The 25,716-nt window shown below is 33.8% G+C and overlaps 1 protein-coding gene and 1 long non-coding RNA gene across 2 annotated transcripts in view; both read right to left on the bottom strand.

Moving 5' to 3' along the window:
• Nucleotides 1–268: 268 nt before the first annotated feature.
• Nucleotides 269–25,716, bottom strand: part of LOC133794142 (uncharacterized) — a 36,075-nt gene continuing 10,627 nt past the window's right edge. The window contains exon 2 of the long non-coding RNA XR_009875123.1: nt 269–576. This is a non-coding gene — a long non-coding RNA (uncharacterized LOC133794142). The remainder of the gene's footprint in view (nt 577–25,716) is intronic.
• On the bottom strand, nt 7,474–9,668 carry LOC133797646 (uncharacterized). The gene is made up of 4 exons (XM_062235619.1): nt 9,283–9,668; nt 9,105–9,195; nt 8,838–9,024; nt 7,474–7,484 (listed from the first exon to the last, which is right to left on the bottom strand). Exons 1-4 carry the CDS (start codon nt 9,666–9,668, stop codon nt 7,474–7,476), a joined length of 675 nt encoding a protein of 224 aa, XP_062091603.1.

Here is a 25,716-nt window from a genome sequence, read left to right as displayed (position 1 = left end):
GCTCAAATTTCTTTCATTACATGGGAAAATGACAATTACACCCCTGTCATAATCCCTAAAACTTGAATAATAATTTCCCCTACATTTTAAAAAAAATATATTGAATTATCCACTTCTTCTTCTTCACAGATAATTTACATTATAGATTCTCTGAAACATTAATTCCAGTTTCTTCTGAAAAGTTTTACCAGCTGCTACTGGAATCTATTTGAAAATAAATAAATATATAAATAAAAAGGAAAAGATTAAATATATGAACCAACTGATATTATGATTATTAAAGATTAGGAAAAGAAAATCTCATTAATACTGCAAAGACCACTACTGTACATATGGCAACAGCCAGGATTCTCATACATTGAAAATAAAATCAAAATTGAGAATTTTGATTGACATGGTTAAGAAGGTTAATTAGTATTAACAGAATCATCACAATCATGATCATGATCATGATCTTGATCATATGCACCACCTCATCGACGGCTGAGAGTGAAAACGGAAGCAACAGAGTGAGCTAATCCGACGACTATCCCCACCTTCACTTGGCCTCTCTTTGGGATCGGACGGCTAGGATATCTTGGAGACAAGTTTCCACCGTTGATCATGCTCGAACTCCTTGTGTAGCTTTCCATCTCTTCTTCTTGATCTAGAGCTTGTTTGTGAGACTGAGACTTGAAAAAATTAAGACTTGATTTTGGGGATCGTCAGTTGAGTTGAGTTGATTAACACAATGGTCGGGTTGAGCTTTCTTATATAGGCTTCAGGTTTACAAAATTGCCCTTCTATTTTGGCCATAATTAAAAGATGTGGGACTGTAATTTCTTGACCATTTTGACCTTGTTCCAGGTGCAATGCAATTAGATATTTTAGTCTAAAGTTAGGTAAGAACATTATAGATGATTCTAATTTTAATATATTTATTATATCGAAGTGAGTGATCATAATTTATGTTGAAAATTATTTTATATATATGTTTATAATTTTTTAATGCCTCAAGAAAGACTCAATTTGCATTTGGGTCACGTGGGTTTTTAAATTTGTATAGGTTAAATGAATTTTCATTATGTGATAATATGGGGTCTACATTTTCATAATTAATGTTTAATATAATACCAAGTTGAATTTGGCTCACGTGGATTTTTAAGTTTACTTAGATTTTAAATGAGCAAGAAATCCATGAGGTCCTGTCTCATCACTGTCTACTCTTTCTCTCTCACTTTGATTATAAATACATAAATATCTTTAATTAGAGTATTTTTTTTTTCAAACAAAATAATAGAGTGAAGTGGATATACGAATATCCGATCTAATAAATCGATAAATATCTAATAAATCTATAGATAAGTTCAAGCACATTAATGACAAGACTTTATTTTTTCATAAAATTGTCCCATTTTTAAACTGTCTTTTGATTATGTCGAACAAATTTATATTTAAGAGTACTGTCGTAGTAGTTATATAAACAAACAATGACAGAGCCCACCATTATTTGCAGTTGTCGGTCTAACTAAAATAAAATCATTGACTCAGTTCCTCTTGTGCTCTAAAAACAAATAAAATTAATTATAACAACGATATTTTTGTCCAAAGAATAATTGAGTTCAATGAATTGAGACCATTTAATATGTCACTAGAGGAGTAGTGATGTTTTTCAAATATGAGATTGCATTATTAGTTTTGCTTTGACTTTGCCATTTGATATTTACATATGAATTTCGGTTCCCTTTTATTTTATTTTTTTAAGTTATTTTATATTCTAATTTAGTTTTGATAATTTTTTTAAATAGTTTTTGACAATCTAAATATAAATAATTAATCAAAAAATTTCAAACAGCTGATCGAAATTTTAGATAAATATTATTTTACAAAAAATTATCAAAAGTAAATCAAACTACAAAATATCTTAAAAAAAAATACTATTTTGAACTATTACTCTTGAATTAATTAATAATATATTACATGAACCATCCATTGAACGGCATTCCCAACCGGGACAAAAATAAAACATTAAAATAATTATTTCAAAACATGTTTGCACGTTCATCTCATAGTTCCAACTTTTACACTCTTTTCTCACTAACCTATTATCATAATTGTGTTTTGGTAAGTGGTACATTATTCAAACAAAGAAAAACACAATGCTACACATAAATCAAGCAATAAAAATAAATAAATAAAATCATTGATTCGGTTCCTCTTGTGCTCTAAAAACAAATAAAATTAAAAATTTATACTTTTTTAACCCGGTGTTTTGTCACATTATTTGTTTGGACCATATGTTTTGACAAATTTTTTTTGGACCCTATATTTTGTAAAATGGTTAAAATAGAACCTTAAACTCAATTTTGATGAAGAAAAAATTAAATATAACAACACAATTTTTAAGCAAAATAATTTTATTTTTGTTCTAGATTGTTAGTTTGGTACATTATTTGTGATTTTAGTTGAGAAAACATTGATCAAAATCGGGTAAATAGGCTTCAAAATTCATGTTTAGAAATTATAATATATAGAATGATGTGGTTTTTATATAAAAATTAGGGGCATGTATTGACTTTTATTCTTCAAAATTATGAATTGTACCTTACATAAAAAGGAGTGTTCGATGTAGGACTATGCAAACAATTTTGCAACCCACCCAACCTGAATAAACCGCTCAAACCAACCTGAAAAAACCGATAAAAAATGCAACTCGAAAAACCCGTCCTTCATTTCAAACCGCTCAATTATTATATTGGGCGGGTTGAAATTTTTGGCAATTCGCCCAATGTAACCCGACCCGCCCAATTAAGGATTTGCCTAATTTTTTTTAATTTTGTATTTATTTAATTATTAATTATATATTAAACTAAATTCAAATTATTTTAGTTAGAAATTGTTATCCCCGTTTCCTTCCGGGTCCACGCTTCAAGCCCGCGGGGAGCCCGAGTGAGTTTAGGCCCAGACCGGGCCCGTTTGGCAAAGAGAAATAGACGTTGGCAGCCCAAGTCTAGATGAGGCCCAAAGGGCATTCGGGGAGTGCCGTCCGGGACGGTCATACGGGCTTTCCAGGTGGGAGTCGGGATTGCAGTGGATGATCCCGGAGCTTGGTAAACGGTCCGGGACCCTAGTAAATGATCCAGACCCCTGGTAAACGGTAGAGGACCTCGACGAACGAAGGTGGACGTGGGTAAACGAACCCGGGTCGGTTGTCCGAGGTTGGCAAGGTAAAGCGTCTGTGACCCTGACTTCGTCCCATGAAGCGTGGGGGTTGTCCCCACACTTCACCTACAGAAAAGGCTACCTCGGGATTGTACGTCGTTAGTTCAGACCTCCGCCGCCACTGCTCTGATCGATCTTGTCCCCTGAATCTTCCTCGGAACCCGAGATGCCCAGACCAAAGCTCCAATTTGTCTCATGACATATGTGGTTTGGGCTGGCCCAGTGGGCTTAGATTAGTATATTTTCTATGTTTTAATCCTTTGTATTGGGCTTCCATTAGAGAAGTCAGCGGTAGTTACATCCTTATTAGGCCCGGGTCAGCCCGGCCCAAGCCCAGTGCACCCGTAATATAAATATAGGTAGTAGGGCATTAAGGAAGGGGGATCTCTGGCTTGTAAGCAGTTACTCTGCTGAAAGTTGTAGAAAACTCAATTGTTATAGATTCTCTAAGCTTTAATACAATTGTCTCATGGACTAAGGCTCATTGACGCCCCAACTACGTAAAAACATTGTCTTTATTCCATAAATCTTTTATTCTAAGCTCTTTAATATTCTATTATTAAGGATTCCGAAAAACTCGGTAAATACAAATACAAACTAAAAATAAAGAAAATAATAAAAAATATTAGTGAAAAAATGATTATTTTAGAAAGAAAAATAAAAAAGTTTTGGTGGTTTGGGCGAGTGGTCGGGTTGAGATTCAATTTTTTTTAATTTGGTAGGTTACGGATTGGAAAATACCAACTCGATTATAAGTTTAAATTTGTCAAAAATTTACCTAATCCGTCCAAACCAAGCAATGAATCTTCCTTGTTCGAAGGATAAAAATGACATGTTATAAAGTTTGTTCTCTAATCCGTTTTACATGATATAAAATAACGTATAATTGTGTTCTTATTAATTATTAATAAATAAAAAATTAATTAGTTTTCGTTGTCAGTCTAACTATGGTTAGTTATATGGGAGGGACAGGTGTGAACGAATCAGATGAAAAGTTGGATTGGTCTCTAATTTCTTGGGGTTGACGCATACCATAATAGTGTTGACCTAGCTGTCTTTGTCTAGTAGTACCCTCATTAGATCACAAACCAACCTCTTTATATATTTCTCTCGTTCATATCAAGAATCATCTTCTTTATTATAATAGGAACACAACTCAAAAAAAAAAAAAATTGTTATTTATATTCCTATGAAAGAAAGATATAAATATTCAAAAATATTTTATTTTAAGTTTTCTTTAAAAATGCAGAGTTATATTAGAGCTATTAGATTGATAAAGTTTTGTTAGGTTTATATTCTATTTAGGCAGTGAGAGACCGGCCTTAAAGGAAAGTAATTATTTTTTGTAAGAGTAATTATTGAAAATAACTTATCGTTTTAGTTATTTTGTATGTTGACCTAATTTTAATTATTTTTTATAAAATTGTGTCTTATTAAAATTTTGATTAGCTTTCTGAATTTTTCAATTATCTATTTCGAGTGTGAAATATTATTTTACAAAAAATTATCAAAATTAAATTAATGTACAAAATAATTTTAAAAAAATAAATTATTTTAACAAAGGACTCTTTTTGTAATATATCTACAAACATATATAACTTAACTACTGTATTTATATATCTCTATCCAATTTTAATGTTTTATTATAATTAATTATAGATTTGCCTATATCTTAAACAACTCATATTATGTTACAAAGCTTTTATGTATATAACACTTTACTTGATTATATGTATTTACTATAAAATTTTATTTTGCAAGGATCGTCAAAATATGAATAAAATTTATGAAAAGACTTAGATAAAAGTTATAATTTTAAGAAAAAATATGAATAAAAATAAATATTTTAAGTCCATCACATGCTCGAAGTGACCATGATAAACGTGCAGTCATGGTCATATTTATGGGTGTCCACCATTAGTACTCACAAAATTAAAAATTAAAGTGTCTTTATTAGTATATATTAAATAAATATAATTTAACTAGATCTTTTATTATATTATATTATTCTTTCTTGCTTTTAAAAGGGGTCCGCACACTCGTAACTTTTCTTTTTATGATTCACAATTTTCTTAATTAAAGGTGCACTAGTTGTATAGCCATATGTTTAAATCACGTAATTTCTCTCTTTAACTTTTATAACATATCAAATGAAGATTTACTTTTTATAATTGCTTCCAACAAAAGAGGGGAATTCTCTGACAGGGGTTTCACTTTAAGTTTTACCGGTAAGACTTGTAGTATTTACAACTCGTGAACTATTTTCGGCGCGATTTTTTTTATGACGGTGTATATTGTAGCTATTTAGAACATCCTGCAAAATTTTCAGAAAATTCTAGAAAGTTTACCACTACAACAAATTCTATTATTAGCGGCGGGGGACTCTGCCGCTAATAAATGCCACATCCGCCGCTAATATACTGTAGCGGCGGGCCTCCGCCGCTAATACCCCGCGCCTAAAATGGTGTCGCTAATAATGATTATTAGCGGCGGACTGACGCACCCGCCGCTAATAATCAATTATTAGCGGCGGACATTAGCGGCGGATCCCGCCGCTAATAACTATGTCCGATGCATTAGTATTAGCCGCGGGGTCCGCCGCTATTATTGTATTTATAATTTTTTTTAAATTAAATTTTAAATAAATTAATAAATTAATATTTATTAAATTTAATTATTTTTAAAAATAATTTATAATATAATTTAATAAAAATAAACATTTAATTAATTTAAACATAACTAACATTAAAATTAATATAAATAGTTTTAATATTTATCAACCTATTAAATATCACTATAGTCATTAAAAATAAATAAAGTATTAATTCAGTCCAAATATATAAACTAGTAACTAAAGAAAATCATTAAGATTAATATTAAAATTGTCCTCATCTTCAACATTTTGGTCTGGCTGTGAGGACGATGGCTGTGACGATGGCGGTGGCTGTGGCGGCCGTGGCGGTGGCGGTGAAGGAATATATGATGGTTGTGATGATCGTCCGAGCGTGAGGTCCCCAAACAGATCTCGAGGTTGTGGCTGTGGCGGAGGCTGCATCGATCCTCCTGGAAAATCGGTAAAACTAAAATATTGTGGAGGAGACTGAGAATGGGGTCCAAATATGTATTGGTTTTGATACTGAGGAGGTTGTTGCGACGACATATGTGGCGGATACATTGGATGAGGCTGGTACAGCTGCTGCGGCGGATACTGTGAAGGAGGCTGGAACTGCTGCTGTGAAGGAGTCTGATACTGCTGATGTGAAGGAGGCTGATACTGCTGTGAAGGAGGCTGATACTGCTGTGATGGAGACTGAGAAGACGAAGCACCTTCGGATTGTGGTGGCAAATGCCTCTGCAGAAAACTGTCAAACATTGGGTTATACAGTTTACTGGGATGCACAGTTGTCGAAGTCTCAAACGTCTCACGAATTGCCTTCACCAGCAAAGCCATAACTCTCATATCTTCATTAGGCGAAGCAGCAGTATTTGCTTGGGATTGACTTTGATCTGTAGAGCTAGAGGATGTCTTTTTTGCCTTCCCTTTCACCCTATAACCCACTCCTCTTTGGTAGTCAGATCTCTCCCCGAGTACTTTACTTAGTATCTCGTATTGATCGACCGGGGACGAATCAACACCAGATACATTTAGAGATGCCTCACTCTGCTGTTGACTTTGCCTCTCATTCTGTGACCTCTCAACCTCAGCCGCCATTTTTTCCTGTATAAAGATAACATTATAAACAAAAATTAGAAACATTATAAACATTAGAAACAAGAAAACAATAATATACACTTACATAATCTTGTTGAGCTGCCTCATTGACAAAAGATTTTGTCGATTTTCTCATATGAGCATCCCTCCAGGTATCAACAACATGCGCATTCGGGTTCTCCTATACAAATGTAAACAAAATGTTTCAGAATGTGTTATTTTATAAAATTAAATTAACATCTTCACTTACATATTCGTGACGCTTAGCTGCCAACGACTTTGTGCCTTGTGTTGTTACATACTTCATTTGTCTTCTGTTTACTTGATATTTAGCGGAACGAGCCAAAAATCTTTCGCTCAAAAACATTTCACAAATAAGCTTCCAAGCCTCCTTAGTGCAATGGTTAGGTGGCTTAGAGAGGACATTCTCCAAATCTTCTGGTCCAGCATAATGATTTTTGAAGTGTCTATGTCTATAGTTCTTTCTCTCGCGATATCTTTCCCCCATCTCCTTGTTGAGAGTTGCCAGAACTGACTCACGTTGTGGATGACCGTCTATATTATAGCAATACTGCATTAGGAAAAAAAATATTAGATAACTTGTAAATAATGGAATTAAATAATGAAAAGTACAAGATTTGTAATTTTTTTACCCTCATACGATCAAGCACTTGATCCTTAAACTGTTGAGGTACATCAGCAAAATCCAAATAATGCCCCGGACACAACATGGAAACTAGAGTTCCCAACATGCGAATAAAAGCTTGATCCTCCTGCCCAACCACTTTGTTGGTCACAGGATCAAGCTCTAGATCCAATGGTTTCCCAGCTTTTTTCCTTCGTTCTTCAAGAACATTATTACTAGCAGGGCCACGACCTTTTCTTCTCGTCGACGGGGCTTTAAAATTTATTAACAATAATCAGTATTAGTATTGATGTTATATTTATCTAACAATATAATTTCTAAAAATAATTTTGATATGCAATATTTAACCTGACTCGCAAGATATTGGTACCCTAGAAGGATCTGGCGGGTCTTGACCCCCACCATCTCCGCCATGATAAGTAGCTATATCAGCTGACATTATACTTCAATTTAAAATTTATTAGTTAGTAATTAGCATTAAAGAGAAGTATATCACATTGAATTCATAATAATAATAATTACAAAAAAAACTTCATTATATTTAAATACATAGTTCTGTTACACAAATAGAAAAAAACTAAACAGAGTAATCACTATCATTTCCATCAGTAATCGGAGATACATTTTCATCTTCACAAAGCTCAAATATCTTATATTATAATTACAAAAAAATACTTCATTATATTTAAATACATAGTTCTGTTACACAAATAGAAAAAAACTAAACAGAGTAATCACTATCATTTCCATCAGTAATCGGAGATACATTTTCATCTTCACAAAGCTCAACAACCAATTCATCTTCTGCATCTGCAACGTCCTCATGTTCTGACATATCAACTTCGTCGTCACCATCTTCATCAGCTCCAACATATGCAGCAGGTTGATCAGATTGCATAATCAACTCTCCGAGGTCCACAGTCAACAAAAAATTTGATGAACTTGTTTCATGTACAACATCAATAACATCATTAACCTCATCAGAATTGTCCTTAATGTCCCAAATCTGTCGATGATTCACATCTTCTACAACTTTCCAATCAAGACCTCTAAGTAAATCATCGAGATAGAAAACTTGCTTAGCTTGAGTAGCAAGTATGTACGGCTCATCTTTGTACCATTCGCCATTGACGTTTATACTAGTGACATTATTTTCAATGACTGTTTTCTTCATTCTTGGATTTGTATTAAACCATTTGCACCGAAATAATGCCACTGAATATGCACCAGTGAAAGAAAGTATCACCACTTCTTCAAGCGTGCCGTAAAAATTAAAACCTTCGGTTCCGGCAGCCGACACTCCACTATTCTGTGTGGTGCGCTTTTTGTCTCGATCGTGTGCAATAAATCGAACACCATTGACTATACAACCTTGGTAAAATGTTGACAAATGATCTGACCCAGATGCTAAAGCTAACAGTTCATCACCGTTATCCAAAGACCCAAGCTTGTGCAGGTCATATATCTAAATACATAGAATGATATTAGATTCACAAAATATATCATTAATAAAATCACTGTTCAAAGTTCAAAGTTCAAAGCTACCTTTTTATGAAACCACGAACGAAAATTTTTCCTATGCAAACGATCATGATCACCATCTGGGTATTTTTGTTTAATCTCTTGTAGGTGTTCACTGTTAATTAGAATAGTGTTACAATTCTTGATAACAAAAAAATGATAATAACCACACATGTTCTAATTTATACGAGAATAAACTTACTCTAAATAAGGCTCAATTTCAGGAGAATTCTCAAGTATGAACCACTCAGCTATTTCACGAGTCTTATGATCGAGAGTCTTCAAAGTTCCCTTTGTGAGTGGACGACATTGAGATTGGAAAACTGCAAGATTTCGTGGGATATAAGTTGCATCTTCATTTCGATCAAGACGGTTAAATCTTGTTTCAATGCCTTTGAAATACATTGAACAAAAGGTCAAAGCCTCGTCTGCAACATAGCCTTCGGCGATCGACCCTTCAGGGCGAGCTTTATTTCCCACATAATTCTTTAATTTTTTCATGTATCTTTCAAAAGGATACATCCACCTCATAAATACCGGACCACCCAATATTGCATCTTCTGGAAAATGCAATACCAAATGAATCATTATGTCAAAAAAAGCTGGAGGAAAAATGAACTCCATCTTGCACAATATCTGAATAAGATCATTTTGTACTTCCTCCATATCTTTAACATTTAAAGTCCTCGAACATATTTGCCTGAAGAAATTGCACAATTCTGCAATAGTGGTCGATATAGATTTTGGAAGAAACTTACGAACACCGAGCGAAAGTAATCGTTGCATTATCACATGACAATCGTGTGACTTCAACCCAAGAATATTTGTATCATTCTCAGACACTTTCTTCTTCAAATTTGAACAAAAACCATCTGGAAATCTAACTCCTTTTATAAACTGACAAAACTGTTGCCTCTGCGCCGGAGTTAATACATAAGGAGCGTGCGGCTTCATCAGCTTCCCATTCTCATCTTCATAAATCCACAATGATTCTCTCACACCCATCTTTTTCAAATCATGTCTGGCATTAGTGGTGTCCTTAGATTTATCACTGTCTAAGATGGTGCCAAGGAGACTATCACACACATTCTTCTCAACATGCATGACATCTATATTGTGTTTTAATTTGTTTGTACACCAATACTCAAGCTCATAAAAAATACTTTTTTTCCTCCAATTACCTTCATCTACTCCTCTTTTACGTTTCACACCCCCAAACTGGACATGTTTTCCTGGAACTTGTGCTGCAAGAGCATTAACTTGTTCTAGTATATCCTCACAAGTAAACCGTCTCGGAGGACGTCTTCTCTCAACTTCTCCATCGAACTCTTTGTCTCTTCTCATTCGATGAGTACTTGGCAAGAATCTTCTGTGACCAACGTAAGAAGTTTTACCGATCACTCGGATGGAAGTTGTGTCCTCATTACACGTAGGACAAGCTTTGTATCCCTGACCACTCCATCCAGACAAACTACTGCGAGCTGGAAAATCGTTCACTGTCCACAAAAGGGCTGCCCGCATCTTGAACATCCTGTTGGTCATACTATCTCTTGTATCAACTCCGTTAACCCACAGATCCTTCAACTCATCCACCAATGGTCTCAGAAATACATCCATGTCCTTACCGGGTGATTTTGGCCCAGGAATAAGGAGGGTCAACATGAAATAATTGTCTTTCATGCACAACCAAGGTGGCAGATTATAGTTTGCCAACACCACAGGCCACATGCTGTATGCAAGATTCATGTTGCCAAATGGATTAAATCCATCAGCAGCTAAGCCCAGACGAACATTTTTGGGATCCCTTGAAAAATCAGGATGCTTGGCATCAAAGTCCTTCCACGCAGAGCCGTCTACCGGGTGTCGCATCACCCCTTCATCTTTTGATTTCCCGGCGTGATGCCATATCATGTGTTTTGCTGTAATCCTTGAACTGTATAATCTTTTCAACCGAGGGGTCAACGGAAAGTAACGCATCACCTTGTGTGGCACTTTTTTTCCTTTCGTCATTTCGGAAGTAATCCATCTACTACTTCCGCATACTGGACATGTCTCTTTAGATGCATGCTCATTGTAAAATAAGCAGCAATCATACTGACACACATGAATGGACTCGTATCCCAACCCTAATTTTTTCAATCTCTTTTTCGTCTCGTAGTACGATCCGGGGATTTTGTTCTCCTTAGGAAATGCAAGCTTTAACAACTTTAGCAATTCATCAAATATGTTGTTAGGCATCTTCCCTCTAACTTTTAGATGCAATAACTTTGCTAAAAAGTTCAGGGATGAAATCCAATCACAGCCAGGATACAACTCCGCTTCAATCTCCTCAAATAACTCGTCATAATACTGACTCCCACCGGGATCCCTTTCTACTTCCTCAGTTGTCGGTAAAAGGAAGTCTTCCACAACTTGAATCATCTCATCGTCTTCATTCTCATCAACCACCTCATCAGCAACAATTTCTTCCACCTCACCATGAAAAATCCACTTATCATAAGCTTGATGAAAACCCCTATCGAATACGTGTGCCCGAACTACATCCAAAGATTCAAATCTATTATTATTGCATCTCACACACGGGCACCTAATTCTTCCATCAGAATCTTTATGTTCCGACGCCATCCTCAAAAAAGCTTGCAGACCATTCCAATATTCTTGACAACCACGATTTCTCAATGTTGTCCAAGTCTTGTCAATCGCCATCTAAAGTGTTATAAGAGTGTGAGTTTTAGTAATGTAAATGGAAATGGATAACAAAAGCGATTTGTTATCATTTTTGAAATCTTATGCAATATTATAATATCTTATGCTATTTTATGATGTTTTATTTGATAATGTTATTTATAAACAAATTAATTTTTTTTTCCTAAACTAATTTATTATTGATTAAAATTTTATTAAATATTATATCTAACTTTTATTATTTAATTAATTACATTATTATAAATTAATTAAAAAACAAATTATTATTTATTCTTAATTTTTTAAACTTTTAATAAATATAATTATCAATTTCTATATTCATGTAATTTATAAATTATTATTTATTCATAATTTTTTAATTTGTAATAATAATAATAATGATTTTATAAATTAATTATTATTTGACTTTAATGACTAATTTATATTTTTAAATAATTACATAAATTTTATTAATAATATTTTAAACTTATCATTTATGTGCCGATATCCATGTAATTGATGGTTGTAGTCAACAACCATCAATCACAAACATACCGATACTAAGAAAATAAATTAACTACTAATTAATTTTTTTGTTCTATTTTTACAAATAATAATAATAATAATAATATATGTTCAAGCAAAAAGGAGAAAAAAGAATAAAATAACATGATAATATGCACTTATTGTTGTTTTTTTTTTTCTATACTCACTTTTTTTATTAAATAAACTATCTTAAATTTGTTTCAAAAAATTTCACAATCTAAACAAAATTAGTTTCCCTATTAAAAATATCAAGTTGCGGTGAAAGTTAGTTAGTAGTATAAAAGCTTTCACTTATTTGACTAAATACATTTTTTTTTTACAATAATTAACAAGTAGGTCAAAAAATTTGGTGTGGCCGTTAATAATGGCAATGGAGTAACACAGACGTGATATAATTAGTTTGTTTCCATTTTAATTTAAAAAATAATTACAATTTTTTTAAAAATAAAAAATAATTCAAAATTTATTACTAAAATTTAAAAATGATTCAAACATTAAAAAAATATTTTAAAATTTAAATTAATTTTAATTGAATTTGTATATTTTTCTAGCACTTAGTTTAATTAATATTATATAATTAATAAAATGGTGATAAAGAAAATATGGGTGCTAATAATCTGATTGATCAACTTTAAATCTTCTTTATTCAATATTAACAAAAACAATATATTTTACTTAATAATAAATCATCTATTATTATATTTTATAAATTAATTTAAATTATCACTTAAATTTTATTTTTAACCAAAACAGTCCTATAATTTTTTACATACCAAGATTAAAAAATAAAGTAAGAACAAACACATATATCTTAACAATAGATGTCAAGATTTACATACCAAGGATACTAACTAAAGGACTCAAAACTCAAATATTATACACTAAACAAATACAAAATAAATTATTCAAAAAATACAAAAGATATTAATTACAAAAAATATATCCACACCTGTTGAGGGTGTGCCAAGGTCGTGTGTGTGTCGGGGTCGTAGGTGTGTCGCTGTCCTGATAAAAAAAAAATTAATACCAAAAGATACACGAAAAAAATTCAAACCAAAATAATATAAAACTAAGTAGCTAGTATAAAATACACCATTATTCACCATTGAAGATGATTAAAGGAGAGAGCACAAAAGTAGCTAGTATAAAACAAGTGTTTCTATACCACTTACAACAATGACATAAACAAGTATATTTATTTTAGTCAATTTATTAATCTAACTTTTGCAAGTGCTTAAAATGCATGCACTTGTTTGATTTAAATTAAAATAATAAAATCAATTACATTGAGTAACTAAATTCTAGGAATTAAGTTTATGAAAGTATAAAATATGATATGGATAAGTTACATAAAAAAAAATATAAAGAAATTTATTATTGCTGATATAAATGAAAGCTACCAACAAATATATGAAATAAAAACTTGACATGAATAGAAATTAAATTAAAAAAATTAAATTAAATTATTTATTTAGATAATATTATATCAAACTTTTATTATTTAATTCATTAAATTATTAAAAATTAATCAAAAATTAAATTATTATTTAAATAATTATTTATTCTTAATTTTTTCTACTTTTATTAAATATTATTATCAATTTCTATTTACATGTAATTTATAACTATTTAATATTAGATAATATTATTCAATAAACAAATTAAATTAAATTATTTATTTAGATAATATTATATCAAACTTTTATTATTTAATTCATTAAATTATTAAAAATTAATCAATAAATAAGTTATTATTTATATAATTATTTATTCATAATTTTTTATACTTTTATTAAATATAATTATCAATTTCTATATTCATGTAATTTATAACTATTTAATATTGGATAATGTTATTCAATAAACAAATTAAATTATATAATTTAATTAGATATTATTTAATTAATTAAATTAATAAAAAATAATTAAAAATAAATTATTATTTATTCATAATTTTTTATAATTTTATTAAATATAATTATCAATTTTTATATTAATGTAATTTATATTAAACAATATTATTCAATAAACAAATTAAATTAAATTATTTAATTAAATAATAATATATCAAACTTTTATAATTTAATAAATTAAATTATGAAAAATTAATAAAAAATTAAATTATTATTTATATAATTATTTATTCTTAATTTTTTTATACTTTTATTAAATATTATTATCAATTTCTATATTCATGTAATTTATATTTAACAATATTATTCAATAAACAAATTAAATTAAATTATTTATTTAGATAATATTATATCAAACTTTTATTATTTAATTCATTAAATTATTAAAAATTAATCAACAAATAATTTATTATATATATAATTATTTATTCTTAATTTTTTATACTTTTATGAAATATAATTATCAATTTCTATATTTATTCTTAATTTTTTATACTTTTATGAAATATAATTAATATTTCCACAATACAATATTTAAAACCTTATACACAAAATTTACAGATAATAATCTAATACCCTACCAACCTCATCACTCAGCCACAACCCCAACCTCGAAACCTCCTGACATCACAACCCCAAACCCATGCCCCCGGTCCACCCACAATCTCAATCCCCCGACCTTAAACAACACACACAATCTCAATCCAAAAACTTTTTTTTTTCCTGTCTTCTTTTTGTAAATATAGTGCAAGAGATAGGAGAATAAGACATTTCCTAAATCTGTCAATAGCTGTCTCACTAACATATATGAGCAAAATTTTAAAAAAAATCTAAGAAGCACCAAATAAAAAATCTAACACTAATACGTGGAACAAGAAATATGAACGTAAAAAGTAAGCAAATATCAACACATTTTCCATGGCAAAAGCAAGAACAGAGACAAATTAATCTGAGAATTAGAATATGAAAATGGAAATGGAGTTTGCTTGCTTACCTTTGTAGAAAGCAGCTAAACCAGAGAGAATCAGATTGCAGTGCGAGCAGAGAGCCCTGAACCTGGACATATTTGACAGAGAAAGCAAGAACAGAGACAATGAGACTAAGAATGATTAAGAGAAGATGTAAGACTCATAATCATATTGAAGAACTCAACGAAGAAGAAAATGGTTTAAGTTTTATCAAGAAACTTACTTGTCTCGGATGTATTCTTCTCTGCAACTGTGAAGAATCGTTGGAGATGAAGAAGAGAGAACGGTTGACGAAGGGATGAGAGACGCGAGGGAAGAAGAAGGGATGCATGGAAAATTTAAACTGCTCAAGAGAATTAGCGGCGGGGCCCGCCGCTATTATTATTCCCCCGCGGCTAATATTATTATTAGCGGCGGGTAGTCCGCGGCTAATAACAGTAATTACCCGCCGCTAATAATAATAGCGGCGGCCGTCCGCGGCTAATAATAGTAAATACCCGCGGCTAATATTATTAGCGGCGGGTAGTCCGCGGCTAATAATAGTAATTACCCGCCGCTAATAATAAATGAAAAATTCCCGGGGTTTTTATTTTGGGTATTGGCGGCGGACTGTCCGCCGCTAATAATCGTATATCCGCCGCTAATAAAATATAAATATCCATATTTATATTTTACTTTTATTAAATATTAATAGCGGCGGAATAGCATAGTCCGCCGCTAATAACCTCTACAATGGCGGCGGACTGAGCCCGCCGCTAATGACCTCGCCGCAACTACCTGCATTTGTTGTAGTGTACAGTACCGAAAACTAGGTTCAAACATATTGTTGCACGCGTGACTAATTTTTTTTATGCGCGTGAAACACAACATGTTTGAACCTAGTTTTCGGTACTATAAACTATTCGAAACTTTCTAAAAATTTGCAGGATGTTCTAAATAGCTACAATATACACAGTTATAAAAAAAAATCGCGCAAAAAACTGTTAACGGGTTGAAAAATACTGAAAGCCCTACGAGTAAGGCTTAAAGTGAAGCCCTATTCAAAAATTGACACAACAAATGAAAATAATGTACTCTATTGTTGGAGACAACCATATAAAAAGAAATTAATTTTAATTAAAAAATAATTAATGTATCTTTCATATGACAAAAATGTGTGGAGATGAGAATATATTAAGACTAAATTATTGCCGGTGGTGTAATTAATTTAATAATATTGAATCAAAATATTTAATTTAATTTTATTAGATTAGTTTAGTTTAGTTGAAAACGAACAATAATTGGAGACAAAGAAAACCGTCAAGACATTGAATGTTTAGTGGGTTTGGTTCATGTATTCACCAAAATATCTATCTAGGAACATTTTTTTGTTGAATCAAAAATAAGATTTTGTTTAGAAAAATATTTTAAATTCTGTATTTGTCTGCCTTATAAAGTTGGATATTATGTTGGTAGCTAGGGCCGGCTAAGTGTTAGGCTGCTAGCAGCCTCTAATTTTGGATATGATCCAAACATACGTCACAGCCCCCAAAATTCATGACATTTGATTCTCATGTGTTGTATTTTACGTTTTCTTTTATTTTTTTTATGGTAGTTTCCAATTAAAGAAGCTAATAATTGAAAAACTAAAGATAAATAGATAGATATAAAAAATTGGTCCAAAAAAAAAAGGATAGATTTCAAAATATCATCATTTCAAATTATTCACCAAAATTCGTATTAACGACTGATGATGACCAGTGAAAATTTAGTTATGCTTAAGTGATTCTAATTTTGTAATGTTAATATTATTGATGATTGCCTTAATTTTTTATAATAACCAAAATTGAGTATGCAATCCGAATTCATCGTATATATATTATTGTATCAATACTAAAACTAAAGAATTTTACCTTCGGCAAGGGGTGATCTAGATATACTTACTTGACTTCCTACCAAGTTCCTAAGGTAAGATTGAAGCAGATAACATCTTAGTCTAATATGGCCACGACGATTACATAAATGACAAATTGGAATGAATTTCTGTTTCTTTTCACTAGAAAATTTTATGATATTAGATCCATTCCTCGGACTGCCAGATGCATCAATAACAGTGTGTATTTTATCTGCAGCAGATGAAACAAGAGATTCACCAATGGTAAGGTTGTCTCCATTTTTGTATAACAGCTTGTAACCAATAGATGTCCTGTCTCCATAGGGTTTCTGAAGATGAAGCTGATGATTTAAGGCAGCTGTTCCTGGAGGTATTGACTCCAAAGATTGTTTGGCTCGAACGAGATCAGCTTGAACCGCATACAACTTTTCTTCCTTCTTTTCTAATTCTTCGGTCAGGTGTTTTATTTCAGCTTCAAGTTGTGAGTTGGCCATGTTAAGAGAAGTATTTTGTTCTTCAAAAAGTTTTACTCTTTGAACCATAGCCAGCCATTGTTGATACATTTGCTCATAAGCAGTTTGCTGATCAAGACTATCAGCTTCAGAGCAGCTGCTCTCATTATCCCCAGCTTCATTTTCAGCAGCCTCTTCTTTGGCCAGAAAAGCAATAGCATTTTTCTCATGATCAGAAAACTCACTGCAACTCCCATCTTTATCTTCATCACTGTCACTCCAGGTTGTAACAAGGGCCTTCTTCTTTTTCTGAGTGTTAGCACATTCAGCCTGTATGTGTCCAAACCCATCATATTCTCTACACTGAATCCCCCTATTCTTTTTGTCTTGAATCTGACTCGTTTTCTGATTAGTAGGAAAATTCTTCTTGAAGATATTCTCTTTGTTGTTAAAAGTATTCTTCCTCATATTCTTTCTTAAGAACTTTGCATAATTCCTAGTAAGGAGAGCAACTTTCTCTTCTGATAAAGAATCAAACATTTCTCCTTCTTGGTCACGAGTTTCTTTTAAAACAAAAGCCAAGCTACCTCCAGTCTTCTCAGTTTCCTTATCTTTCACTTTCTTTCCCTTATTCCATCTTTTAAGGGTTAATTCATAATTCTGTAGAGAACCAATCAGTTCATTCAGATCCATATCTTCAACATCATGCACTTCCTCAATAGATGTGAGTTTGGCTTTGAATCTCCTTGGAAGAGACCCAAGAATCTTCCTAACAAGCTTATCGTTTGAGTAAGTCTCTCCTAGAGCATAAGACTCATTAGAAATATCACACAACTTAGCATGAAAATCAGCAATTGAATCTTCTTCATCCATGGTTAGATTTTCGAATTCTCTGGCTAAGGATCTCAGTCTTGACTTCTTCACAGCCGAAGTACCCTCATTCTTGATCTTCAACTTATCCCATGCTTCCTTAGCAATCTCACAATTTGCAACCACTTTCATCTGATTAGTGGAAACAACATTGAAAATGACATTGAGAGCTTTAGAGTTAAAGTTGGCTTTCTCAATTTCATCAGTCGTCCACTTGCTCGCAGCCTTAGCAATATCAAAATTTCCAACAATCTTAGTTGGGGGTGTCCAACCCTCAGAAACAGCCATCCAAACCCGTTCGTCTATAGATTTAAGATAAGCTCTCATCTTTGTTTTCCAATAAGGATAGTTAGCCCCTTCAAGCATGGGAGGTCTGGTGGTAGATCCTCATTCTCTAAACATATCCATGACTGTCAACACAACAAAAGAAACACACAAAGCTCTCGTAGATGACACTAGGAGAGGGTAAGATGGATCAACGAAAAGAAAAAAAATCAAAGGCAAACAAATCACCCAAATTGAAACACCCACGAAACAGTAATCAAGAATTATAGAATGCTCTGATACCAAAATGAAAGTGATTTACTACCTATGAATCTAGATTATCGAAGAAGTAAAACAAGATTTAAAGAAATAACCAAGAGCAAGTACAAGAATCACACCAAGCAATTTTTACAAGGTTCACCACTACATAAAGTAATGGCTAATCCTTGGGACCTAGTCCAGTAAAAGAATTCCACTAAGATATAAAATGTAAGTTCTATACATTATCTCTGATTTTACAACCAAAACAGTAAATCATCTATACTTGTCTCTCTTGCAAAATTTCTTAGCTTGATCTATTTGAATCTTTACACTTGAACTCTTGCAGATCTATCTTTCTTCCAATACTAAGCCTGAAGAACAACACTGTCAGCCATGGATGAACACCCTCTGAAAAATCAACTTCTTCAACCTGTAAAAGAAAGACAACAAAAAAAACCCATACAAAAAAAACAAAAACTCACCGAGCTGAGAAAAACTGATTAACCAATTTAGATCTGAGTTCTAACCAACTCAAATACCCAGTCATACTCAAAACAGAAAATCGTTTGGAAAACTAATTAACTCAGCACACCCAAAAACTCGAAAACTAATTGACAATATCAAACTTCCAGATGCAACTGGCAAAATAGCAGATGAACCGAAATACTGTCAAAATACAAAATACAGATGCAACAGAAAAAGTAACAGATGAATCATGAAATTTCCAAAATACAAAATACACAAAGTAAGACACTTACAATCTCCCCCTTGGCAATTTATGATCAGTACAAAACAAAACAACAAAATAAATGAAAAAACAAACAAACACAACACCCAGAGACCACCCAAATCTCCCCCTCAATGATCATAAACAGAAATTACAGAGCCGAACGACGAAGTCTGCCACGCATGAGCTTTCAAGGAGGAGAAGTTGAATGAGCAGAAGTAGAGACAGGAGTGCCATTAGTAGCAGAAGAAAACTCCCCCTGGACAGTATGCTGAACCTTATCAGAAACACAAGGAGACAACTCCCCCTGGACAGTATCCGGAACCTTATCAGTAACACTAGGAGACAACTCCCCCTGGGATGGAGTCGGAGAATGAACAGGCTGAGGCAATGAACCATCCCCCTGAACAACAGATGGAGATTAAGACTGAATAACCTGTCGAAGACCAGCCAACTGAGCCAAAACCCTACGTTCAAATGCTTTGGAACGCTGTTCAGATTGCAGAACTGAACTCTGAAGACTATCCAACTGGGATTGCTGAGAGTAAGGCATTTCAAACAACTTGTACTTCCATGAGGCAGGAGCTAAACCCTTCAAAAGAGGATACTTAAGTGGCTGTGGAGAAGGTACTGGTTTAGAGGACTGAGGCTGAAACGATTTATCGAGAATCGGAAGTGGTAAGAAAACATCTTGAGAAGTAAACTTAGGATGAGCAGCCAAAGTAACCTTGTGAACCAAACAGGGATAAGGAAGAAAAAGACGATGACTCTTGGTAAGAAAAGCTTGATACACCCTGTCAAACATAAGCACAGACAAATCTATGGAAACCCTAGTGCCCACAACAAATAGAAAATGCCCAATATCAGCAGTAACAGTGGAAGTATGAGAATTTGGAATCCAATTAGTGAGAGCAACCTTATGCAAAACACGATAAAAACTTGTTAATGAGGGACTCGAGGGCTCGAGTAACTCGACGAGGAACCTGAGCAGACTCACGAGAGGGTTTTTTCTTTTGGGCAACAGACTTCACTCGAGACCCACGAAAAAAACAAGATGGAACAATGGAAGGAGCAGATGCACCAGGTGATAACACAACAGGAGGACACTCAGAGAGATGAGCAGAGGAAATACCTGGCAAGGAAGAGGCTAATGGAGGCGAAGAAGACACGGACGACTGAACGGGAGGAACAGACGAAGGAACAAGGAAAGCCTCTTCCATGACACCAGCGGGAACGTGAGACCTAACTTTGACACACGGAGAGGATATTAGACACAATAAGAGAAACAAAATAGGGCAGAATAGGAACAGACGGATGAACATCATGTATTTAAAAAAAAATCCCCCAGACCATGTTTGGCAAAAAAAACAAAAGAAGCGTGTGCAACAAGATACCAAGAAAACAATATAGAAAAACGTAAAAAAAACTTGACAAAAATCCAAACAGATAAAAAAAACACAAATTTCCATAGCAGGAGAAGAATGAAAAAAAAATAGTAAAGACCAGAGAGAAACCAGAGAAGAAAACAAGAATTTCAAGATAGTGGTAAAACAAAAAGTCTCAAAATGAAGCAAGATGATTTCTAAAAAGAGATTTCAACAGAATGTTGAGCTAGAATTCTTCATTAGTGTGTGCAAGTGTTCTCATGTGAGCTAAAAAACTCACTCCCTCAAAAGAATTTGAAACACTTTTCTTGACATTTTTTATTGATTTTTTTTTTTTTAAAACCCCCTTTTTTTTATAAAACACTCTGGGTTTTTCTGAAGATAACCAGCAAAGGCTTTCACTCTTTGTCAGAGATGTAGCCGTCATCTTTAGTCAGAAAAGCCAAATGAGAAGGAGCAAACTACTAAATGACTAATGGACCACAAGATAGCTCTTCCCATTGCATCCAACAAAGGTAGCCTTTTCTGTTGAGAAGAATCAAGAGCTCAACCAAAAAAAAAAACTGGAAATCAAACAAAAGAAAAAAAAACTTGCTTCAGAAGACAATGTAACCACCACAAAAAAAATAAAATGAATGAGCTTCTTTGGACAATACTAGATCAAATCATACAAACTCCAATGCATTTTCTAAGATGTGCAAAAGTCTGTGAACTCAGTGGCTTAGTAAATAAATCAGCTAATTGGGCCTCTGTGGAAACATGGGAGAAAACAAGAACTTTGGATTCAACCAAGTCTCTAATAAAATGATAGCGAATATCAATATGTTTTGTTCTAGAATGTTGCACAGGATTTTTAGAAATATTAATTGCACTTGTGCTATCACAATAGATAGTCAAAGTTTCTTGGGGAAAACCATAGTTGATGGACCCAAAACGGGCATGTTTTAAATATTTATACTCGCAAGCACACGAATCGTATATGGAATATAGTGTTCGTGTAAGCACGAGATCGAACCCAAATGAGTTGTCTAAAATTGAAAAGAATACTATTTTAATAGATATACATACATTCATTTTTATTGACATATATATATATATATACTACAAAGCTGCAAAGAAAGTTATGAGATACCTATAGGGTGCTAAGGATTACAAACTTATGTTCAAACGAACCGACAACCTGGAAGTAGTTGGTTTCTCAGATTCAGACTTTGCTGGTTGTACTGATTCACGTAAATCAACCTTTGGTAACGTGTTTATGTTTGCCGGTGGAGCTATATCATGGAGGAGTAACAAACAGACCTTGACTGCTACTTCTACTATGGAAGCCGAGTTCGTTTCGTATTTTGAGGCTTCATCGCATGGTGTATGGCTAAAGAGTTTCATTTCAGACCTTAGAGTTGTAGATTCCATATCTAGGTCACTGAGAATCTTCTGTGACAATTCAGTTGCTGTATTCATGGCTCAGAACAACAAGAGTGGTAGTCAAAGCAAGCACATCGATATCAAGTACTTAGCCGTGAGAGAACGTGTTAAAGAAAATAAAAGCTGTCATTCAACACATTAGCACTGAATTGATGATTGCTGATCCTATGACAAAAGGTTTGCCACCTCATAAATTCAAGGATCATGTAGTGAACATGGGACTTGGTTCCCTTATGTAAATTTATTGTACAAACTGAAGTTATTATCAATGAAACTCTTATTTTTGATGTTTTCTCATATTTATGCATATCTTAATTTTATTTGAGAAAATTTTATCTTCATAGGACCTGAATAAACATAAGGTTTATTCATTTAAGTACATAGTCACATAAATTACATTGTTATGTAATAAATATATTGTAATACATGGAAGATAATACGCGCCATTAAAAGAGAACCTATCGCCATGATTCATGTGTTTATTATCTAACAGGGATAATCGTCACGGCCTTAAGTAATACATTAATTTAAATGTTGACCAAGTGGGAGAATGTTAGAATATTTATTTAAATGGTATATAAAATAAATTTGTTACAACTAATTGATATAATATATTAGACTCAATATTTTTTTTATTGACAAAATATTCTAATTAATGGTCAACATCATTTATTACCCAATTTTGCTGTAATGCCCTGGTTACCCCAGAACAGTTAGGGTGAACGGTGAACCGGAAATTTGACCCGCTACCCGAGTCTTTTAGTTAAAAACGTGATCTAAGTGTTGTTATCAGGTTAAGGTGTAAAACCAGTAAAAAGGAAAATGGTACATTTCATTACGTAAATAAACTGCTCATGAGCCTTTCAAAATATTTACAAGTGGTTCGTAATACAAAAGAGTCGCTACAGTTCCAAATTTACAAACTCCGCCGGCCTAAGCGGCAAAAATAGGGTAAATCCCTAGTCCCTCTGAGAACTCCTTGACCGTGGCGGTCAAGCGGCCCTGTATGTACATCACATCGCCCAAGCTCTCCGCTCAAGGCTGGCCAAGCTTTTCCTTTCCTTTACCTGCACCACATAGCACCCATGAGCCAAGGCCCAGCAAGAAAACATAATAAAACATGATATAATATCAACAACGATCATAATAACCATTCAGGACTATCAGTCCGACAAATAGGTGACAATAGCCAAAAGTCACAATAATGAGCATCGCTCCTTCTAGCCATGTGACAATAGGGTCACCAGGGCTTAACTGATAGGTGATTCTTTCATAAGCTTGTCCAGGACAGGTGCATGGTGATTGGTCACCAACATAACCTTCCCCACGACTCTAGGGTCGAAACTATGGACAACGTCCCTTAGCCACGTGACAAACGGTCACCGGGGTCATATACCTTGGCTATAGACATCTGGTCGTAGACCAGACAAGCGCTTATAAGTTCATCGACCTTAGGGCCGGTCCCGCATCAATGCCATAGAGCCATTCAATGCGTGATCATCGACTTTAGAGTCGGTCCCTGACTAGTCAGTGTCTTAAACAGGTAATCAGCATTTAATATGCAATCCACGTTCATATATATCAACCAACATGCCTCAATGTCAAACCATGCATGTCATATACCTGTACAGGGTGCAACTATATTCATACACTGTTTTCTTACCTCAAGTTCGAGCGAGAAAAATGATAAAGACGACCCCTGAGAACGATCGGTCTTTTAGTTCCTTAGCGGTTACCTAATCACAACCAATTATAACCTCCATTAATGAGAATCCACAATAATAGGGTCTTAACCTAAGCACCACCCTCGGGACCCCAAAACATGCCCACACGGTGAGTAGATTCGATCCCGGGCCTTAAGGATTGAAACCCCAAGTCAAAAATCCTTAAAAACACTCAAAACGGGGTTAAGAAGGAACAGGGTAGCGCTACAGCGCTCAACCCCTAGCGCCACAACGCTCTACTCAGAACCTCCCAAGCGCCAGAAAGCCTCCTGAGGAGCTATAGCGCCCTAGGGTGGGCGCTGTAGCGCTACCTCCAGCCCAAAACACCCCTGAACCGACCTTCTTCATCTCCTTCGATTCTAACTCGATCTCCAATCTTCCAAAGCCTATTCTTGATGCCAAATAAACCCAAAAACCATCCCAAACATCACAAGCATGGGAACCCTAGCCAAAACTCCCAACAAAACCCATGAATTCATCCTAGTAATCTCAGCTGTAAAGTAAAACCAAAACAGAGCAAACCAGAGAAAATCATGGTCAAAAACTTACCCAAAGCTTGGCTTATGAAGCTCTTCAATAGTGGAACACACTCCCAAACTCCCAAGGCTTGCTTCCCAAGCTAGAATCCTCAAAGTTGGCTCAAAAACCACAAAGAAAAATGAAGAAAAGAAGGTACGGGAGAACTCCTTTTTGCATACTCCGTTTTCACTACTTTCTTCAGCCAACAAGTGATATATCTATCCTAGGGGTGAAATGTCCATTTTACCCCTAGGTCAATTAATACTTTCTAAAGGCTCCCAAGGGCATTTTTGGTACTCCCCTCCTACCTCGTTAATCATAAATAACGCTCTCCAATTCCCGTTATTCTCGAAAATCATAAACACCAATAATTCACATCCCGTTACCCTTTATCTCCCGGTAACGCTCTAATCATCAAAATCACCCCGAGACTCAACCCAAGTCCCGACACTTAAACCTGTTGTGACTAAACCGCTAATCAATAATCTACGATCGTCTCATGTCGAATAGCTCGAGCAAACCCACATCATAATGTGGTCTCAACACATAACATCGATATGCATACAAGTAACATTATATTATAATATAATTCTCATAAACATGCATAAACACATTTAATGGCGTAATTAAGCAATTATGGCCCTCCCGGCCTACAAATCCAGCCGCTAAACCACATTAGGGAATCCGGGGCATTACATTTGCATATCCCAACTGATTGAGAAAATATCTCAATCTGTGGCAGAGACTCTGATGGTAGGTCTCACTCTATAAATATAGAGTACCAGTCCCCAAGCTCACTGCTCATTCTGACTATTAGTAACTCCATCTAAAAAGAGTTAGTGAGAGGTTGGAAGCCCAAGTACTCGTTCTAATTCTTTTCTTTTGTCCTTTGTAGATCTAAAGCTAGATCGAGGTTATCAATTGCAATGACTGAAGGTATACAATTTTCGATCCTCTATTTGTATATGTTCAATCTATATATTAATTCCGCCTACATATATAGGATTGTTTATATGCATATATT

Source organism: Humulus lupulus, chromosome 8 (assembly GCF_963169125.1).
Source record: "Humulus lupulus chromosome 8, drHumLupu1.1, whole genome shotgun sequence".
Lineage (NCBI taxonomy): Eukaryota > Viridiplantae > Streptophyta > Magnoliopsida > Rosales > Cannabaceae > Humulus > Humulus lupulus.
This window is presented reverse-complemented; position numbering and strand designations above follow the sequence as displayed.

Bases quoted from the DNA above. Each gene is read 5' to 3' on its own strand.
- LOC133797646 (XM_062235619.1), bottom strand. From the start codon at position 9,668: ATGATTCATTTGGTATTGCATTTTCCAGAAGATGCAATATTGGGTGGT. The intron at 9,196-9,282 runs GTAAGTTTATTC...TCTAATTAACAG, and splicing joins GAAATTGAGCCTTATTTAGA to TGAACACCTACAAGAGATTA. The intron at 9,025-9,104 runs GTAGCTTTGAAC...CTATGTATTTAG, and splicing joins GTTCGTGGTTTCATAAAAAG to ATATATGACCTGCACAAGCT.